Raw genomic sequence first — 18,650 nt, forward strand, 5'->3', positions numbered from 1 at the left:
TGGCTGTTTGAGACTTACAACTTGGTTTTAGGGTAAGGATCAGGTTTGGGTTGTTGGGAGTTGGGGGTAGGGGTTTAGGCATTCAGTTGTAATGGTTAAGGGTAAGGTAATGGGCTAGGGAATGCAATATGTCAATTACATGCCCCCACAATTACAGTAAAATATATACATACAATGGGCTCCAAAAGTCTGAGAACACCCTCCCAATTTGTGTGTGTGTGTGTGTGTGTGTGTGTGTGTGTGTGTGTGTGTGTGTGTGTGTGTGTGTGTGTGTGTTGGACTTAGAAACTGGACTGTCTTGAGGAGTTATATGAGAAATTACAACTCACTTTGTAAGCACAAACTTCCACCTTGAAAAGATACCTTCATGATACACAATCAAACCTTTGTGTGTGTGTGTGTAAAGACAGTTCTCTGATACCACCCAGACAGGCAGACTGCAGCCATGAACTTTAACACACTAGTCTGGGAGTCTGCCCCTTCTGGGCACGGGGCCAATACAGTAAAGGAAAATACCTCTCAGGCTATCCCTGCCACACTCTATAGCATGATCTATAACTGGGCCACATCAGTCATTACTGCACGACAGCACAAAGAAGCCATTCTTTCATTGGATTTCTTACTATGTTTTTAATAATCAATATTTTATTAATCCCCCAGTTCCTCAGGCACGGACAGATTAATTAAAAATGTCGCGCTTTGGGGAGAGTTTAATTTGTGTCAGCTTCTTGTGTGGTCTTCAAGTACCAGTTTCTTGTTCAGTTTCTTTCTGAAGATGAGTATCTGAGCGTTTGTGCCAAAGCAAAAATGTGAAGATATGTGCATCTTTCCTACAAAAGCTAAAAGCAAGAAGTGCAAAGAGTTTTTGTGATATACATTTTCATTGCAGTTATATATGCAGCCTGATGTCAAAAAATCCAAATTTCTTATCAGCAGACCGATAAAATATCTTGGGTTTGATTTGTTTGCAGTGTATTGAATAAGACCAGCTTTTAAACCAGGTGACCTGGTTTAAAAGTTGTTTATGTGTTCATGTAAATTTCAGAGGTCACTGTTTATCTTTCTCTCTTGATGATAACTCGGCATCTTCCACTCAGGAAGTCTCGTGTATGTGTCTCGTGTATAGACGTTTTCTGACAGAGTGGGCTTGATCTTTGCTCTATGCTGCACTTACATCCTTATTACCAAACATCGAAGGTTGAAATCTGAAGTCTGAATCACATGTTCAGGTCACGTACTGTAAATAGTGAGGTCAAATCTGTGGGGATTGCTGAAGTACTTTAAAATGGTCTTCCAGTTCAACCCTTTTCACCTTGAGGTTTTGCTCAATGCAGCTGGAGCTGTTGTCAAGTGTTTGCATCGATGTCATGTTCGTTAACTATGATCACCAAGGTGCAGTGTTATCTAACTTTGTTATGTCAGTGTCTTTCTGCAGCTAGTTTTCTTGTTCATGCTTTTGTTATGTGTATAGTTTTCTTGCACCTGCCAGTCTGCAGAGCAGACCTATTAGAGTAAATTTCCTGAAATGTTCTATCCTATCTTTCCATGCAGACAAATGCACACCAGTAGGTCCATGTAAATTGCACCAAAACTAGCCCAGAAGCATCGAACAACTTGGGTTGTTCAGTTTTTTTAGCACAAATTTAGTTTAGCCCCCAGCCAGATAAACCATGCACACTTTACTTGACCTTTGTAGACACATGAGATTAGCCCAGAAAATAAAGATCAAAACACAATGAGCAAGTGTTCTGCACTAGATCCCACACCACCAACTAACTGCTAAAATCAAAATGTCATGCATCATGTCAGAAGTGACCCTTTAACCTGGCAGCAGATTGGCAGGACATGTGATGTTGCAGTGTGAAGAACTTCTCTGAAATAAATTTCTCTGAATCACTGTTTCACTTAGCAAAACTCCTCGCTGCCTGTTCATTACTAAGTGTGCACATCACAGGGCACAGGCCTGTAACACTGTAGTAAATCTACAGGATACTCCTGCATAAATAATATGTTGGACTGCTGTTATGCTGCACATCATTATAAGGAGAGAGAGAAAAAAGCTAATATCTCATTTTTGGAACTACTTCTAGGCTGCCGGGCTCATTTTCAAGCACCAACCCATATTTCTTTCTCCTTCAGGGTGCACACATTTATATACGCACCTGTAAGACTGTAGCATTTGGCTGATATATTGTCATCATAACTTATGATTGAAAATGGTTATGACGTTTTATTGGGGTTATAGGTAGCAGGATGATTATTAATCATATATTTCAGAAAAATTACACACAATCATCATTGAAAAAGTACAGTATAGGATTGCATGTGTTTCTTGGCACTAAACAGCCAGTCAAATAGCCAGTTTGACTGCCAGCCAGTTAAATAATATTTGTGCTGATATTAAAAAACGAAACTGAGGTTCAGGCATCCAGGTCCAGGCAATGTTTCTCTTTTAATGTCAGGGAAAAACCTGTCATCCAGTTGCTGCTACCTATTTTGAATTATGCTGATATTGTGTGTCATAAATTTTACTATGTGCAATCTTTTTACTTTTAAATGTTATTTACTATAGTTTACATGGATGTATTTATGTTTATATTCACTTTGAATATATTCATTTTAATGACGATGTTTATTTCAAGCAGTTTTTACAGTATTTACAAGTATTCATTAATCCACTTTGATCAGATTTGTCTCTCTGATCCCTCAGTGTCTAGAGAAATTATAAAAAATTCTCTTTTGATGGTTTGACATTAACCTATTTTAGCCTTTTACATGTTTTCTGTGCACCTCCCAATAGTTGATCAAATGTAATATCATGTCAGGACCTTCTTGAAAATTAAAGGCTCATCCTGTAAGCAATAGATATGTTTGAATATATGATAGTGGATATGAAAAATACAGTAAGAGATGAAACACACTCGTCCCACTGGAACTGCAGATGCTTTCCATTATGCCTCATTATTTTATAGCTTAGGATTGTCAGTCGCTCCTCTGTGTTTCTCTGAAACTGGGTGATCTCTAGATTTCTAGTTAGAGCATACGAAATGTGGGATCAAATGTCAAAGCAGATTCTGAGTACAGCCCTGGGGTTGTTACTTCACAGTCCACACACATGGTGCTTTGGACAACTTCCAGTTTGAATGAAATCAGGTCAGGATTTTCTCCCTCGCTAGGAAAGCCACCAAGTCAGAAAAAGAATTGGTTATAGCTGAGTAAACAAAGCACCAGCAGGTCTGGAAAAGAGACAGGGAATCCCTGCCTATTTTTCCTTTTTAAACTTAAAATAATGTTCCATTGTCTTTGTGGATGTACACCCTCTACAAACTTATTCTTCTTATAGCCTGTTGATGGGACTTAGTTTGCATGGCCAAGTCAAAATTTGTGGCACTTAGAGTGACTGTTTCTGCTTGGTTTTGATCTGTCTTTTTAAGGTGGAACTAACCTCTGTCTGTCAAACAGACCTGGTTTCTCTCTTTTAAATACATTGGATCTATAATAACATTGGCCTTGAAGATCACAAGACAACATATCCACAAGTGCGTGATCGCTCTAAATATGTCAGTCTGCTGCACTATCAGAGAGCAAAGTGCTTCACAGAAGGAGAGATAAGCCTGAACAGTAACGGGGAAGTCATGTATTATTCATCCAGGACCTCCACGTGTGCTGTCTCTGGGATGGTCTGAGCTCAGCCCTCTGATTGGACACACCTTCTTCTCAGCTCACGCCTTCCCAGTCTCATCCGGGCGGGGCTTGCGCTGGATTTACACCCATGATTGGCCCAGAATAAGAAAATTTACAGCTTTATCTCCGCAGGTTCGCGGAGCAGGTCGCGCGTTATAAATAGAGGCTCCAGCCGGGGAAACCAAAATGAGCCCCGACAACCAAGGGATCCGCGTCCGGCCACCGCTCCATGATCTTTGTGAGAAAGATGCTGCAGCAAGCTCTTAGAGTATCCGGCCGGAGCGCCTTCCCCCTGGTCAAGTGGATGGAGAGATGGGCTGAGGGCGCATCAGCGGGTCCGGAGGGCACCAAGCAGCAGGCGGTGAGGACGCTGGACTACATGCCCGGACCGTCGTTCGCCAGCTTCGCCTGGGACTTGTTCGCCAAACGGGGGCTGTCACGGCTGCACGAGTTACAGGTAGGATGATGAAGTTCAACATGGATGAAGTTAAAGAGGAGCCAAAACACGAATATTTACAATGCCTGCATTTTTAATAGAAATGCGTACAGCTCCGGCTGCATCATAGTGGACAGGTGAAGAAAAAATACTGATACACAGGTGGTTCAATGGCATTATTAATAGATTTCTTAAAAAAACTTATTTGATTGATAGGTGGCGGTAAAGAATGAGCTGCATTTCTTATTTGAATATTAGTGCTTAAAAAGTCCCTCCAGATATGTTTTAAGATATTTAGAAAAACTCTGCTTTGAGTATTAATTTGTGTGTTTTTTTCCACAAAGATCCTAAATTTACTAGATAAAACTTATTAATAAACACATCTAGGCTGCTCCTCCAACCCCAGTGAAAAATCTACGAAAATGCAAATGTTCACTCACTAGACACAAAACGTCTCCTACTTCACTTAAAAAGTCCATGTGCACTGAAGGGTTTCCCACTTGTGTAAGCTGTATACTGCACCATGATTGGCTTTCAAGCTAGATGTGATGTTGTGTAAGATGTAAGGTGAGCACAGCAGATGAATGGGGAAAAAAAGCCTTCCAGTATAAAAGCAGTGAGTGAAGGAGGGCTTTAATCTAAAAACCTCCCTTTCGAGAAGTAATTGGACAGTGATGTTCTCTGTATCCACTGATTTATAATGTTTAAAATACAGACGGGTGACAAATGAAAAACCAACATAAAGTGTCTTAGTAAGGTGTTGGGCCACCAAATGTTGTACTGCCAGAACAGCGTAAATGCACCTTAACATTGATTCTACAAGGCTCTGAACTCTACTGGAGGGATGAACAACATTCTTCCCAGATAATCCCTCATTTGGTCTTTTTGATGGTGGTGGTGTGCACATCGGTTCAAAATCTCCCAGTTCAGTTGGGTTGAGATCTGGTGACTGCGAAAGCCATAACATATGATTCACATCATTTTCAAACTCATCAAACCACGCAGTGACCCCTCGTGCCCTGTGGATGGGGGTATTGTCAGCCTGGAAGAGACTACTCTCATCAGGATAGAAATGTTTCATCATAGGATAAAGGTGCTCACTCAGAGCAACTTTGTATTGATTTGCAGTGATCCTACCCTCTGAGCCGACAAGTGGGTCCAAAACATGCCAGCGAAATGCCCCCCACGGCATAACAGAGCCCCTGGATCCCCTCACTGTAGGGGTCAAGCATTTAGACCTGTACCATTCCTGACCACAACATCGGACCCTGCTTACTGACGTCTTTCCCATAGATCCAAATGCAGATGTCACTTAAGTGATTGTTCCTATTGAAACACGAGCCAGCTGAACAGTCTTAGTGACTGAAGCTCCTGCCATCTATGTACCATGCAGTGCACCTGTGTGGGAGCATCTGCATTAGTTATGTTTCTCCACTCATTGTTTTTTCTTTGATTTTTCTATTACTGCTCATCCACTGTGCAGTAGGTCTGTAAAAAACTTAAGTAATTTACCCATCTTCTATCAAAATGTCTGCCAAGTGAATATGATTTGGCTGATCAAACTGTGCCTAAGTTATATATCCTCACTGAAAATTATCTAATCATTAGTAGTTTAGAAAAGCCTGCAGGCATCTTTATGTCGGCACTTGGCTTTGAACTAAAAGAGAGTGCAGTCAAAGATGATGCCAGTCATCTTTTAGCCTGCAGTGTTTTTACAAGGTCAAGCCTCTGTCTCATGTTCCAGCTGGAAGGAGTGCAGCGGTACGGCCCGATGTGGAAGGCCAGCTTTGGTCCCATCCTCACAGTTCACGTGGCTGACCCAGCGCTCATCGAGCAGGTACTGAGGCAGGAGGGTCAGCACCCAATGCGCTCTGACCTTTCCTCCTGGAAGGACTACAGGAAGCTCAGAGGACATCACTACGGACTCCTGACATCGTGAGTGTTGCATAACCACTTGCATGTATTCTGACTTGTGGCAACTTTTCTGTCCTCTCCCCTCTCAGAAACCCTAAATCACAAGACAATGATAAACCAAATGTAACATGTGGTATGTGATGTAAATGAGATGAGTGACTACAACAAAGATGAGGTGCTCAGACATCGACCATCCTCTCCTCAACTTATTTGATTCACTTACATGAAACTATTTTGATCCAGGAAATCCAAAAAACATAACTAAAGAGGTAATTGCTTTAACCACAAACTAAGATTAAACAAAGTGTAATATTTAGAAGTCAGACTTAACAAAACTTGCAATTATTTCCTGTCTTACTGTGTATACTGAATGTATACATCAAGTTTGTTTTTTTGCTGATTGTGAATGAAGTACAGTGGAGAAAACCCTTTCAAAGCAGCAGTTAGACACTCCCTCTTGAAACCATAAAGTACTACAGTTCAGCTGTATGCACAGATGCCTGTCAGTATTCAGCCTTACTCTGTGTGTGTTCCTAGTGAGGGGGAGGAGTGGCAGGCGGTCAGAAGTCTCCTGGGGAAGCACATGCTGCGGCCAAAGGCGGTGGAAGCCTATGACAAAACCCTCAACAGCGTGGTCAGTGACCTCATTGCCAAACTTCGCCTCAGCAGACGTCCTCAAGGCCTCGTCACTGATATCGCCAGCGAGTTCTATCGCTTCGGCCTTGAGGGTAAGTGTTCATGTAGTCTGATGCGTGGAAATGTCACGCATCACCACAGGGTGCACCACACCATGTAAACATTGGTAATTAGTGCCAGCCGCATGCAGAAAGCAATAACATGTGATATCACTGACATTTGAAACATACATGCCTGTCAAAGCCTGACATGCTATAATAATTTCAACATTCCTCCTTAGAGCTGCTACAAGTAACCTTCATCTCACCTTCACAGTGATGAATAAAAGTTGTAATACTGCAAAATAAAAATATTCCATTACAGGTAAAGTAAAGTTATACTTAAATAAGAACACAGTAGTATTATTAGGAAAATATACTGGAAGCATCAAAAGTAAAATTACTCATAAAGTAGAATGGCCAGAATGGAGTTTTATGTTATTATAAATATTATACCGTATTTATTGGGTAATTGTAATTGATATATTACTGTGTAAGCATCATTTAATGTTAAAACACTAATTTAAACTACATTAGATACTTCTGAATAGTTTAACCTATAACTGCAATATATTTTATGAACAGATCATATGTTTTGTATGTTAAGTACCTACAGCTGTCAGATAAATGTAACAGTGTAAAAAGAACAATAAACCCTCTAAATGAAATCGGGCAGAAGTAGTAGTAGTAAAAATGGAAATGCTCAGGTAAAGAACAAGTACCTTCAAACTGTACTTCAGTGAATGTACTTTGTTACTTTCCACCACTGCACCTTTCCTGAGTACATGGTTTTCCAAATGTGATTTAAGAGGCAGAACTTTCCACATATTTGCGATCAAGTTTCTCAGTTTGAGAAAGAAAGAAAATGGTCTGCGGATACACAGATCAGAATAAAAAAAAAAAAATGAAACTTGCTCTCAGCCTCAAGGCTCCTGAACAGTTAATCCTGCAGGAAAAGAGACCTACATTCATTCATTTTCCTCTCCCAGGTTTTTGCAGACTAAACACAGAGTCAATCCTGCGTGGTTACGCATATATCTCAAACATTTACTATACCGTCGCCAAAACGACTGTGTTGTTGAATGGAAGCTGGGCCAAGAACTAGACTGTGACATATAGGAAGAAACTAAATGTTGCCAAAGGAAAACAACTGTCTAATTGCCTATCATTGTCACCAGTTAACCCTTCATAGTCTAATCTGAAAGATCCAAACAATTTAAACTTTCTGGCTTGTATTTACAACAAATGTATAAGTCAACAATTTAAAGAAATAAGTACATTAACCCATCAAAGATATTTTGCATGTTGGTTGTTTTGATTCCACTTTTAAAGCTGCTAATATTCCATCCATGTTCTTCAACCCACCCCCCCACCCCTTCTTTGTTATATTGTTGTTTCTTAGTATTGCTTAATATAACCATAAAGTTATTTCTGAGCTCTGTTATTATGATGGAGCAGCTGACAACTTGAAACTCCTTATTTAATTTTTTTCTTTCTTTTTTTTTTTTCCAACAGGCATTTCCTCTGTGTTGTTTGAATCCAGAATTGGTTGCCTGGATCTGGTTGTTCCTGAAGAGACAGAGCGTTTCATCCAGTCAATCAACACCATGTTTGTGATGACGCTTCTTACAATGGCCATGCCAAGCTGGTTGCACCAGCTGTTCCCTAAACCCTGGAACATCTTCTGTCAGTGCTGGGACTACATGTTTGATTTTGGTAGGTTATTTTTCACACTGCATCATTTGAATTCGGTGTTAGGAAATGGCAGGACGATATATGCCTGCTTGTGAACAATACAAATACAAAACACAGAAGCCTCAGTTAATATTCAAACTAAAGACGCACCACACAAGTGAGCACCTCACTACAACATGCGACAAAAACAAACATGGGGATGGAACATAATTCGTGTCTTTCCCCAATTCATGTAATTAAATTCCTTCCGTTCTGCTCAGTCCCCATTGGCTGTTGCTGGTTTCCACTTAGCACTGGGTTTGTCGGCCCACTCACTCTTACAGTACATTAAGACTTATCCAGATCTGAGATGTCAAAATTGAACATGTTTAAAATAATCACGCTGACCTACACTGGATCAGGAAGCAGGAGATTAAAGGCCTTAACCCTCACGCACTACGAGACCATCTGCACTGTAACAAATGTGAAGTCTTGATCTTGAACACCAGTCATGATGATCAAATTGTGGTTGTAATCAACCAAACAGTTGTGTTATTTTTCCTTGAATTTGGAATACACACACTGTGCAGTATCCTTGAGTGAGGGAGTTTATTTCACATTTACCTTCATTGTCATAATGGCCCATAATATCTGTGCCTGTAGCAAAAGGTTACATCGACCAGCGCCTGACAGCCGAAGCAGAGAAAGTTGCTCGTGGAGAGAAGGTGGAGGGTCGTTATCTCACCTACTTCCTGTCCAAGATGGGTCTGCCCATGAAGACTGTCTACAGCAACGTCACGGAGCTGCTTCTGGCAGGAGTCGACACGGTTAGTACGATCCCTCTGTCCTCTTCTTCACCGGATCCTGAACAACAGATTTTTCAAACTGATGTCTTACTCTCACGTTTCAGATCTCCAGCACTATGTCATGGTCCTTGTATGAGCTGTCCCGTCACCCTGAGGTGCAGGCCTCGCTCCGGGACGAGGTGTTGACTGTACTGGAGGGTCGAAGGATACCGGAGGCGGCGGATGTGGCTCGCATGCCTCTCCTGAAAGCCACAGTCAAAGAAGTGCTTAGGTATAAACCAAGAGGTTGTTGTTATTTTCCTACCAAACATCTTATTACTAATGTACAAGCTAATCATGCCTTCATTTTTCATTTTTCAGGTTGTACCCTGTTATTCCTGCAAATGCTAGAGTAATTACAGAGAAAGACATCCAGGTTGGAGGCTACCTCATCCCTAAAAATGTAAGTGTGTTGAGCAAATACAGGGACTTAATATTCACAAACCTTCCCTTTTTTTTTTTTTTTTTTACATTTTTTGTCACAGCCTTATGCTAAAATCGTTTAAATTGATTTTTTCCCCCATCAATCTACACTCTATGCTAAAATATTAAAAAAGTGAAGCGGTCTGAATACCTTCTGAATGCACTGGAAATGCACATTGATACCCTGTGATGTTTTATGTTAATTATTCATCAACACATATCTGATGATAAAATCTCTCCATCCAGACTCTGATCACCCTGTGCCACTTTGCAACATCACGGGATCCAGCCGTGTTTCCAAATCCAGATGAATTCCAGCCTCATCGATGGTTGAACAAGGACAACACTCATCACCCCTACGCCTCTGTACCGTTTGGGGTGGGAAAACGCAGCTGCATAGGTCGTCGTATTGCTGAGCTGGAGCTCTATCTTGCTCTTGCAAGGGTGAGTTGACTTTGACTGAATTTAGTATCTTTTTACAATAGGAGGAGCCAAATCTGGATTTAATCCAGACTGAGTCTCTAGTTTTAATGAAATAAACAAAAAGGTAGTAAATCCAGGTCGATTTACTGTTCATCACAGTCACAATGCATATATTCAAAACAGCTTTAAACTGTTTTCATGTCATCAAAAAATGTTTAAACATATATTTTTTTCATAAACTGCTGTATTACCAGCACATCAGTTTGCTGCACATTTCTTGGAATAATGTGAGAAACTAAAAGAAGGAATTTTAAGTCACTGTGCAAATGCAGCTCCTAATGATTTAACTTGATTATTTAATCAAGGTATTTCAATTAAGAGTCACTCACCAACATTTATCACATGATGACGACTTCATTTTATTTTTTTAAATTTTAGTCACCCTGTAGTAAATCTGTTTCCTCCGTTTCTGATCTCATTAGATCCTAATAGAGTTTGATGTGAAGCCAGATCCAGAAGGGGTTTCCGTGAAGCCTATGACACGGACGCTTCTAGTTCCTGAAAATGTCATTAGCCTCCAGTTTATCGAACGGTGACCTACTCTCCTGAGCTGATCAGTTACATGAACATGAACGTGAGTCTCTCAGCAGTGGTTTCTGGAGCACTAGCAGGCGGAGTTATAACAGGAACCGTGAGCCTGCTGCACACAGTGGATCATGTCAGAGTGGAAGTTCAACCTTCGACACATCAAAGGTCAAAGCCCTCCGTACCTTTAACCTCGTTTGTACAGGCTGACATGTGGAGAAGGACAAATGAACGAAGGATGAGGAGTGGCGGCTCATCACTCAGGTTTTCCACTGGGCGCGGTGTAACTCCATATTTAATACTGTGTTTGTTTGTTTTTTTAAATAAAAATGACCATTAAGCACTTATTTGCACAGAGGCCACAAGCAAGCCATTGATCTCTAACACATTTCAACAGACTTTTAATTTTATCCGTAAAATGAGTAAGACCATTTTCCATATCATGGAATATGTATGCCAGTATTTGAAGCTGATATTTCTCTGGATCTGGTAACCCCTTCCTAAATCTGATTATAAACTCTGATCTTGTGCACTCTTAAATACACACAGTAAATACACACAGTACACCAGTATCAGCAATTTCCTGTGTGTCCTGATTATGCAAACATTTCATTTCCTGTAAATGTCATTACAATGTATTGAGAGGCACGTTACATTTTTCTCTGAGTCTGAGACATACAGTGTGCTGTAATTATTCAAGAGTATTAGCAGATTCCCAGACTGGCACATGGAGACACTGTTTTGTAATACCTCCAGCTCTTATTTAGCTGCTGTGACAGAGTTGTGTAGATATGATGTTCAATATATTGATCAAACTGTATTTTATAAGGTGCTTTTGGTAAAAAGCTTTTAGTGACTGGTTTCCTATTAAAAAAATGGCAGCTGTTGAAATTATTCCTGTATAGGAATATACCACTGAAATCTGAAAAGTATAGGCCATTCTGCACTCAGGCTTTGTAAATCTGACTGTATTGTCTTTAAAATGTACATATATGCAACAATTCATCAATGTAGCACAATGCAATTTTATCTGTCTTTAATCTAAACTTATGAGTGATATACCGCCATTTTGTAAACTTGGTAAGTTTCTGTATTTATTTTAATTTAACACATTTTGAAACAATGTCTGTAAATGTCAATAAAAGGTTTCAAGTTGCACCTGTGCCTATTTGTTGATTTTATTTAGGCTAATTAATGAGAATCCAGTTTATATCCATAAAATCACTTGTTTCTTTTGTGTTAACACGATGCCTACCCAAGCATTTAAATCTCCTTTAACACCATCAGCTGCATCAGATTAGGTCTAACCCATCAAACACTTTGTAATAGTCATTAGTTTGATGCCAGTGAACAACCACAGGGCACGTAGGCAGTAATTTCTAGAAAACACATTGCTGAGTAACAAAGATCGTGTGTGACATGTGGACTGAGTGTGAGCTGTGGCGCAGCAGCTGTGGGTCAATAATTTGGACAAAAATCACTTCACTGCCTTGTTTATTACAGTACATCTACCTGTCCTTTAGAAGGTGAAGAATTATGTTTAACATTAAACTGAAGATCCACCTCAAAACATAAGTCATGCTATTTAACACTAGAAATTAATTCAAAATGTGACATCAGATCTGTAAATGTATTTCTTGTAGCATTCACCTGTATGTATATTAGTTCTGTGCACTGCACTTACTAAAAATTTGACATGGAAGTACTAAAGACTATATGATCAGTATTTGACTATGAAGTAATGCATCATGGGAGAAACGCCACTAAGGTTGAGAGAAATGCTGTTTTTGTTACGCTATACTGGGTAAACATGCACAGGCATTGGAAGAACTATACAGCTACACTGGGAAAGTTTTAGTTTCCTGTTGGGAAAAGGAAAAAGAAGCACTGGAAGAATAACTGTAAGTGTAACAGCACCATTTCCTGTCGTGCCCCCATGGTCCTTTATGATTCTGAAGGTTATGGTTGGTGATGATGAGGTGGTTCTTGGATTACTGAAAACGTGATTTCAGTTGATTTTAAATCAGTTAATTCTAATTATTTATTTATTTATACAAATTTATATGTTAATACATTTTATGGGGTGCAAGTACTAGTAATTGTGGCCCCATGTACTACTACTAGTAGTAGTAGCCTGCTATTGGGCACAGAAGGAAGGAAGTCATGATATCATGACAATGTCATTGCGCTAAATGCAACTCTATTTTTTTGATAGATCAGCAAACAGCTAGTTTTAAGGTCGTCAGAAAATAAAGCAAAAAAAAAGGGACACGTCACTCATTTTGAAATACTTACGGTAGGTGTGGATTTCATGTAAATTATTAATCTATATATACAGTCGATCCAGGTCTACACTCCAGTCCAGGAGGCGGCGGTAAAGCTCCAATCAAACCTCACAGGAAGAAAACAGCAGAGAAGCTAATGCTAGCTAACAGGCATACGTCAAATCAATTTAGCCAAGTGACCATGTAGCTAGCAGTGAGGTGTTGATAAAAGGCATTAATAGATTATACAGACTCCGGTTAACGGATAGGATATCACAACTTCGGAAAATAACGCTGAAAGGTGAGTCACAAGACTGGGTAGCTGGTCGTATTAGCTGGCAAATGAACTAACTGTAGCTAGCGCGAGAACATTGTGCTAGCTAAGCTAATGCTAGCTAACCAACATAAACCAGTTTTATTTGGGTCAAATTAAGTTGGAGATGAAGACAGACTGTGCTACAGTGTGGTCTGGATTGGCTTTCTTGCCCGCCTGTGCTATTCATTTCATATTAGATATTAGATATTGAAGGCAACAGGAGAGGCTATGGCTAACGTCAGATGTAAACAAAAGACATGGCTAAGTTGATTAGCCTGCCAATTCCCATGACTCCAATAACTGCAAAACTAAAGCACAGCCTGGAAATGGGTCTCACAAAATTTTGAGACGAAGTCCAGGCTTGTACCTTATGTATCTACTTAAGTTAAAGCTGAAACAACATGTTGGCATACAGTGTTAAGATGTTCACTATCAAGGGATACTATAAATGGCTAAACTGGTGAACGCAGATCGACGCGTTCCACATTATTCCTTGCTTTACTTGCTGTTAAATGTATAAGGTGTGCCCCAGAAAAAGTGGCTGACTCCTGCTGCTCTGAGCCGAGACGTTACTAAATTATTTCCATTGGGGATTTATGTTGTGACTGAACAGATGCAAGCAGGTGACCCTGGAGTTGGTGCATCTATGGCAGTTGCTGGTGCCCAGAGTCGGTCAGAGGACGAGGAGTCGCTCGGAGTAAAAGATGTGAAAAGGACAGCAACACAAGCATTTGGCAGTGGTGTTCCAAAACGCAGAAGTTCCTCCAGGTTTGATATATTTGCTTGTATATTTTACCGTTAGTCAAGTTGTATATAAGCCTAGTTTTCTTGGCAGTAAAGAATTCATTAATAAAATAAGAAAATAGATGTGATGTGTAGTGCTGTTAAAAATATTTGATGTAGTGCAGTTTGAAAAATTAGGAACTGCTTTATAAATGTTGACAAAATAATGTCTTCAGGTCAATAAAGAGAAAGAAGTTTGATGATGAGCTGGTGGAAAGCAGTCTTGTAAAGTCATCAAGTAGAGTCAAAGGCCCTCCTGTCATAGAGCCTGTTCGCTGTTCAGGGAGTGAACCTTCATCGAGTGAGAAAAAAAAGGTATGTATGACCATAAAATCCACAGATTCCCTCAGGAAGCAATGACTAAGCTATAGCTCACAGAAGTTTGATGGATAATGTTTGTGCCTTTGACGCTCTTTGTCAGGTGACAAAGTCAGGAACTGCTCTCACACCGCCTCTCACCATGGTAATAAACCCTGCACCTATCACCAAAAGAGTGAAGAAAAGCAAGCAACCTCTACATATTACAAAAGACCTTGGACGATGGAAACCCACTGATGATCTGCTCCTTATAAATGCAGTGTTGCAAGTGAGTGCAAACCTTAAAATCGTTATATATATATATATATATATCGGTTCAGTACGTATATATAGCGGTTCAGTACGTGTGTGTATGTATATATATATATGTGTGTATGCATGTATATTGTTGACAACGTTTATTGTATGAATCTGTTTGCCATTTTATGAAGCACCAGTGTTAGACGTGCACAACACCAATCTTGTATTTTGTATGTATCTCTTTCTAGACCACAGATCTAACCTCTGTTCATCTGGGTGTCAAGTTCAGCTGTCGTTTCACTTTGCGGGAAATTAAAGAGAGGTGGTACGCTCTGCTGTACGATCCCGTCATCTCAAAGTAAGAGACTAAGCAGACAACAACTTTACCTTCCTGTCCAAGTACTTATACTTCACTTTTTGTTGACCGCTTTACCCTTTTATTACCTTTGAATCACATTCTTTCTGTTGTTTGTATTTTTAGGCTGGCATGGCAGGCCATGCGGCAGCTTCACCCAGAGGCCATTGCAGCAATTCAAAGTAAAGCTCTCTTCAGTCAGGCTGAGGAGGCACTGCTGGCCAAGATCGGTTCAGTACGTAAAAGTATTACTTTTAGAACATTGTCATCTCATGAATTTACACATTTGTACTCACAAGTGGTTTTGTATTACGTTTGTCATCGAACAGACTAGTCAGCCGAAACTGGACGTTTTCCAGGACCTTCTGAGCAAACACCCTGGTGTCTTTCACCCATCTCGCACTCCCAAGAGCCTGCTGGTGCACTGGCAGCTGTTAAAGCAGTACTACCTACTGGATGACCAGAGTGGTGAGTTTCATTGCCCACATTTGACAATTAAAGGCACCATCCTGCCAGTAAAGTGAGTTTGACATCTGATAGTATGTAGTCAGTTATACTTGGAAAACCCTCTATTATGAAATGAACAGAGGGCAAGCCAGACTCATCATTCTGTGTATCTAGTTAGAATGATGAATGAAGGGTGAATTGCTGCAAGTAACACATTCATCCGATCAGCTTAGGCAGACTTGCATTTGCTTTTAACCAATATTTAAAATGGTTAAACAAAACAAATGATATTAACCCAAACAGAGAGTCATTGTAATGAAAGAGGTTAAATATATTTTGACTGTTTCTTCTCTACACACAACCAGGTTATTCAACTCTTAATTGGGATAACTAGAATGGCAGTCAAAATTAATAAGAAGTTTTCATTTTCGTATAATATTACAACTGCAGTGAACTGCCACTGTGCCTGCTCTGTCTTATGTCTTATTGATTTCAACCAGTAGTTGTGACTTTCCTCTTAGTTTTATTACAGCTATTTAGCACATTAATGATCACCTTTTAGAACTGATTATGCTTCTTTAAATGATTAATAATAAAAATCTGGATAGCTGGCCACAGAGAAATCAGGCAGTAATGAAGTCTTACTGGATGAAATACAATATGCCAACATCTGTAGTAGATGAAATTTACGATGGAAATTATGCAATTTATTGAATGTATGAGAAGGAGTTGGAGCTGAGGTGGTTTTCTGAAACAATGTGAAACATGTTGTCTTAATTGTGTGTTGCAGTCCAGCCTCTCCCTAAAGGTGACCAGGTCCTCAACTTCTCTGATGCTGAACAGATGGTCGATGATGTAAAATTAAAGTAAGACAGTCTTTCAGTTTGCATTATTCATCTTATCATCTTATGGTTTTTGCTACTGATGTGTGTAGTAAATGTATAATATATGTACAAATTTTCAATGCTGATCATGTTTCTTTTCACACAGGGAGAGCAGAGATGAGGTTTTGGAACATGGTAAGAAATCATTATAAAGACACAAGTTGTACACACTTCATCTTGCTCAGCATAAGTTACATTGGATATGTCACTTGGGAAGGGAAGGTGAAGCTCCGTTTTATCACTTGGCCTAATGACAAAGCGGAAGTCACAGTGTGGTTTAGTTATGGTTCTAATGTCGTGTTATTGTCAAGACACTACATTAGATTGTTATCACAGCCAGAAATGTTGTAATGGATTTTATTGTCACTGTATAACATGAATGTAAAGTCTCCTTCTCTTTCTTTTCAGAGCTGATGATTTCTGATCGCCACCAGAAAAGGGAGATCAGACAGTTAGAGCAGGAGCTGCCTCGTTGGCAGGTTCTCGTGGACAGTATCACAGGTGCGTAAAGTTTCATTTGCCAAGCACAAGCAGACAGCTGTTTCGGGTGTATTTGTTTTAAGGAATCCAGTCTGGAAGAATTTATTTGTGTTCACATGTGTCTGTGTCACCAGGGATGAGCATGCCTGACTTTGACAACCAGACACTGGCAGCACTACGAGGACGAATGGTGCGCTACCTCATGAGATCACGAGAGGTACTTTCCTCCTTCCTTACTTTTCTCAGTAGTTACAGAGAAGTAATGCAGAGATGTCATGCTTGTGAGTAGAAAAATGAAGGAAACAGTGAAAGGTTTATTTTATCTGAGTAGTTTTCCATGTGATGCTAATTATTTTTTGATTCTTGTTCACACAGATTACGTTGGGCAGGGCGACTAAGGACAAACAGATAGATGTTGATCTGTCGCTCGAGGGACCTGCCTGGAAAATATCAAGAAAACAAGGTGATTAAACTCGTACCTTGTCAGGCTATAACATCACATGCAAAACAACACTCTAAATATATTTTCCTGTTTGTAACTGAAAGCCCCTGAGAGAATGGAAACAACAGAACAAAAACTAGTCAAACATTCACAATATTGAACTCTGGAGCATTTTTGATTTCGATTTTTGAGATTATTTGGTTTAATGATTACCACAACTGTTACATTTTTTGAGGTCAGTTTGTATGCAACACTGTTGTGCACTGATAATGAATACAAACTTGCATTTCGACCATCGGAATTATTATGTTATAAACAGACTGCTGATTTTAGATCTCTATTTGTTTCTTTTATCGGTTTTATTCTTGTGTTGAAGCTTAGTGAGTGTTTCAGTTAACATCATTTGTGTGACGTTGGTGACAGAAAACATAACTACAAATCATCTCCAAATCATGACGATTTAATTTAAAAAATATATATATTATATGGTTACCGTATATGTTGTTGACATTTACAGGAATTATTAAACTGAAGAATAATGGAGATTTCTTCATTGCCAATGAGGGCAGACGACCCATCTACATAGATGGCAGACCAGTCCTGTCGGGCAACAAGTGGAAACTCAATAACAATTCAGTGGTGGAGGTGTGTGGTCCAACCAAGTTGTATAAGATTTCAAATGAAACTACCATGTTATATTTGGTACTGGTCATACCAGGTCATGGTGCTGAGTGAGGCATGGCGATAATGTTCTGTATCTGTCTCTTCAGATTGCAGGTCTTCGCTTTGTGTTTCTAATTAACCTGGAACTCATCTCACTAATAAAAGCTGAAGCAGCCAAAATGACACAGCAGTGAATGCCAGCCGCCCAGCAGACGAATCAATATACAGGATATACTGGCAGACGAATGGACCAGTCAGCTGTTCTTGAAAAGCACAGCAGTGTTGTGAAGAATCGGATTGACAAAGGCCATGTAAACATGAAATGTGAATTGTAAACAGGCTACAGCTAAATCCTGGAGCAAAATAGTGACAGGTTTTTACTTGATGTTTGAACATTTTTCATGTTGTAATGTAGATACTCTCATGGTAGAGCCTTGTTTTGTTTTTTTCCAGTTTTTCAGAATATTGTATTTAAATTCTGTAGTAAAGCTTTTTCAAGATATTAAACTTGTATACACAATGTTCTGAAGTTTCTGAAGTTAAAAACTTTACTGTGTGATACAACACGCCGTGCATTTAGGAAGGATTCTGTCGTTCTCTCTCTCTGTAAACAAGCAGTTCATGCAAAAATGAAATACACAGGATAATCTACTAATTATCACATAATCAAGGAGATTTCCTCTACACTTAGAATAGGCAGATAATGCAACTCTCAGGTGACTCACACAAGTCCTCGATTTATTTTAATATATAAAAACAGGCAGTGGTTTAACAGATCAGTGAGACTGACTGTTAATATC

The 18,650-nt window shown here is 39.6% G+C and overlaps 2 protein-coding genes across 2 annotated transcripts; both read left to right on the plus strand.

The window, feature by feature from the left end:
- Window positions 1–3,808: 3,808 nt before the first annotated feature.
- cyp27b1 (cytochrome P450, family 27, subfamily B, polypeptide 1) lies at window positions 3,809–11,816 on the plus strand. The gene is made up of 9 exons (XM_023423442.2): window positions 3,809–4,141; window positions 5,865–6,055; window positions 6,572–6,762; window positions 8,224–8,424; window positions 9,046–9,209; window positions 9,293–9,459; window positions 9,549–9,630; window positions 9,897–10,094; window positions 10,556–11,816. The coding sequence occupies exons 1-9, from the start codon at window positions 3,914–3,916 to the stop codon at window positions 10,667–10,669; spliced, it is 1,536 nt and encodes a 511-aa protein (XP_023279210.1). The 5' UTR covers window positions 3,809–3,913; the 3' UTR covers window positions 10,670–11,816.
- Window positions 11,817–13,064: 1,248 nt separating this feature from the next.
- On the plus strand, window positions 13,065–18,370 carry mcrs1 (microspherule protein 1). Its single transcript, XM_023423417.2, has 14 exons — window positions 13,065–13,223; window positions 13,852–14,006; window positions 14,198–14,336; window positions 14,443–14,607; window positions 14,828–14,937; window positions 15,061–15,169; window positions 15,264–15,402; window positions 16,172–16,247; window positions 16,372–16,400; window positions 16,674–16,766; window positions 16,880–16,962; window positions 17,121–17,208; window positions 17,705–17,832; window positions 17,958–18,370. Exons 2-14 carry the CDS (start codon window positions 13,852–13,854, stop codon window positions 18,042–18,044), a joined length of 1,401 nt encoding a protein of 466 aa, XP_023279185.1. The 5' UTR covers window positions 13,065–13,223; the 3' UTR covers window positions 18,045–18,370.
- The last annotated feature ends 280 nt before the right edge of the window (window positions 18,371–18,650 follow it).

Source organism: Seriola lalandi, unplaced genomic scaffold, assembly GCF_002814215.2.
Source record: "Seriola lalandi dorsalis isolate HSWRI2012SDOR001 ecotype SW California unplaced genomic scaffold, Sedor1 jcf7180002054692, whole genome shotgun sequence".
Lineage (NCBI taxonomy): Eukaryota > Metazoa > Chordata > Actinopteri > Carangiformes > Carangidae > Seriola > Seriola lalandi.

What these genes read in the sequence shown, in the direction of transcription:
- cyp27b1 (XM_023423442.2), top strand. Translation starts at nt 3,914, where the DNA reads ATGATCTTTGTGAGAAAGATGCTGCAGCAAGCTCTTAGAGTATCCGGC. An exon ending in CACGGCTGCACGAGTTACAG is followed by an intron (nt 4,142 to 5,864) that starts GTAGGATGATGA and finishes CTCATGTTCCAG; the next exon opens with CTGGAAGGAGTGCAGCGGTA. An exon ending in CACTACGGACTCCTGACATC is followed by an intron (nt 6,056 to 6,571) that starts GTGAGTGTTGCA and finishes GTGTGTTCCTAG; the next exon opens with TGAGGGGGAGGAGTGGCAGG.
- mcrs1 (XM_023423417.2), top strand. Translation starts at nt 13,852, where the DNA reads ATGCAAGCAGGTGACCCTGGAGTTGGTGCATCTATGGCAGTTGCTGGT. An exon ending in CATCGAGTGAGAAAAAAAAG is followed by an intron (nt 14,337 to 14,442) that starts GTATGTATGACC and finishes GCTCTTTGTCAG; the next exon opens with GTGACAAAGTCAGGAACTGC. An exon ending in TTATAAATGCAGTGTTGCAA is followed by an intron (nt 14,608 to 14,827) that starts GTGAGTGCAAAC and finishes ATCTCTTTCTAG; the next exon opens with ACCACAGATCTAACCTCTGT.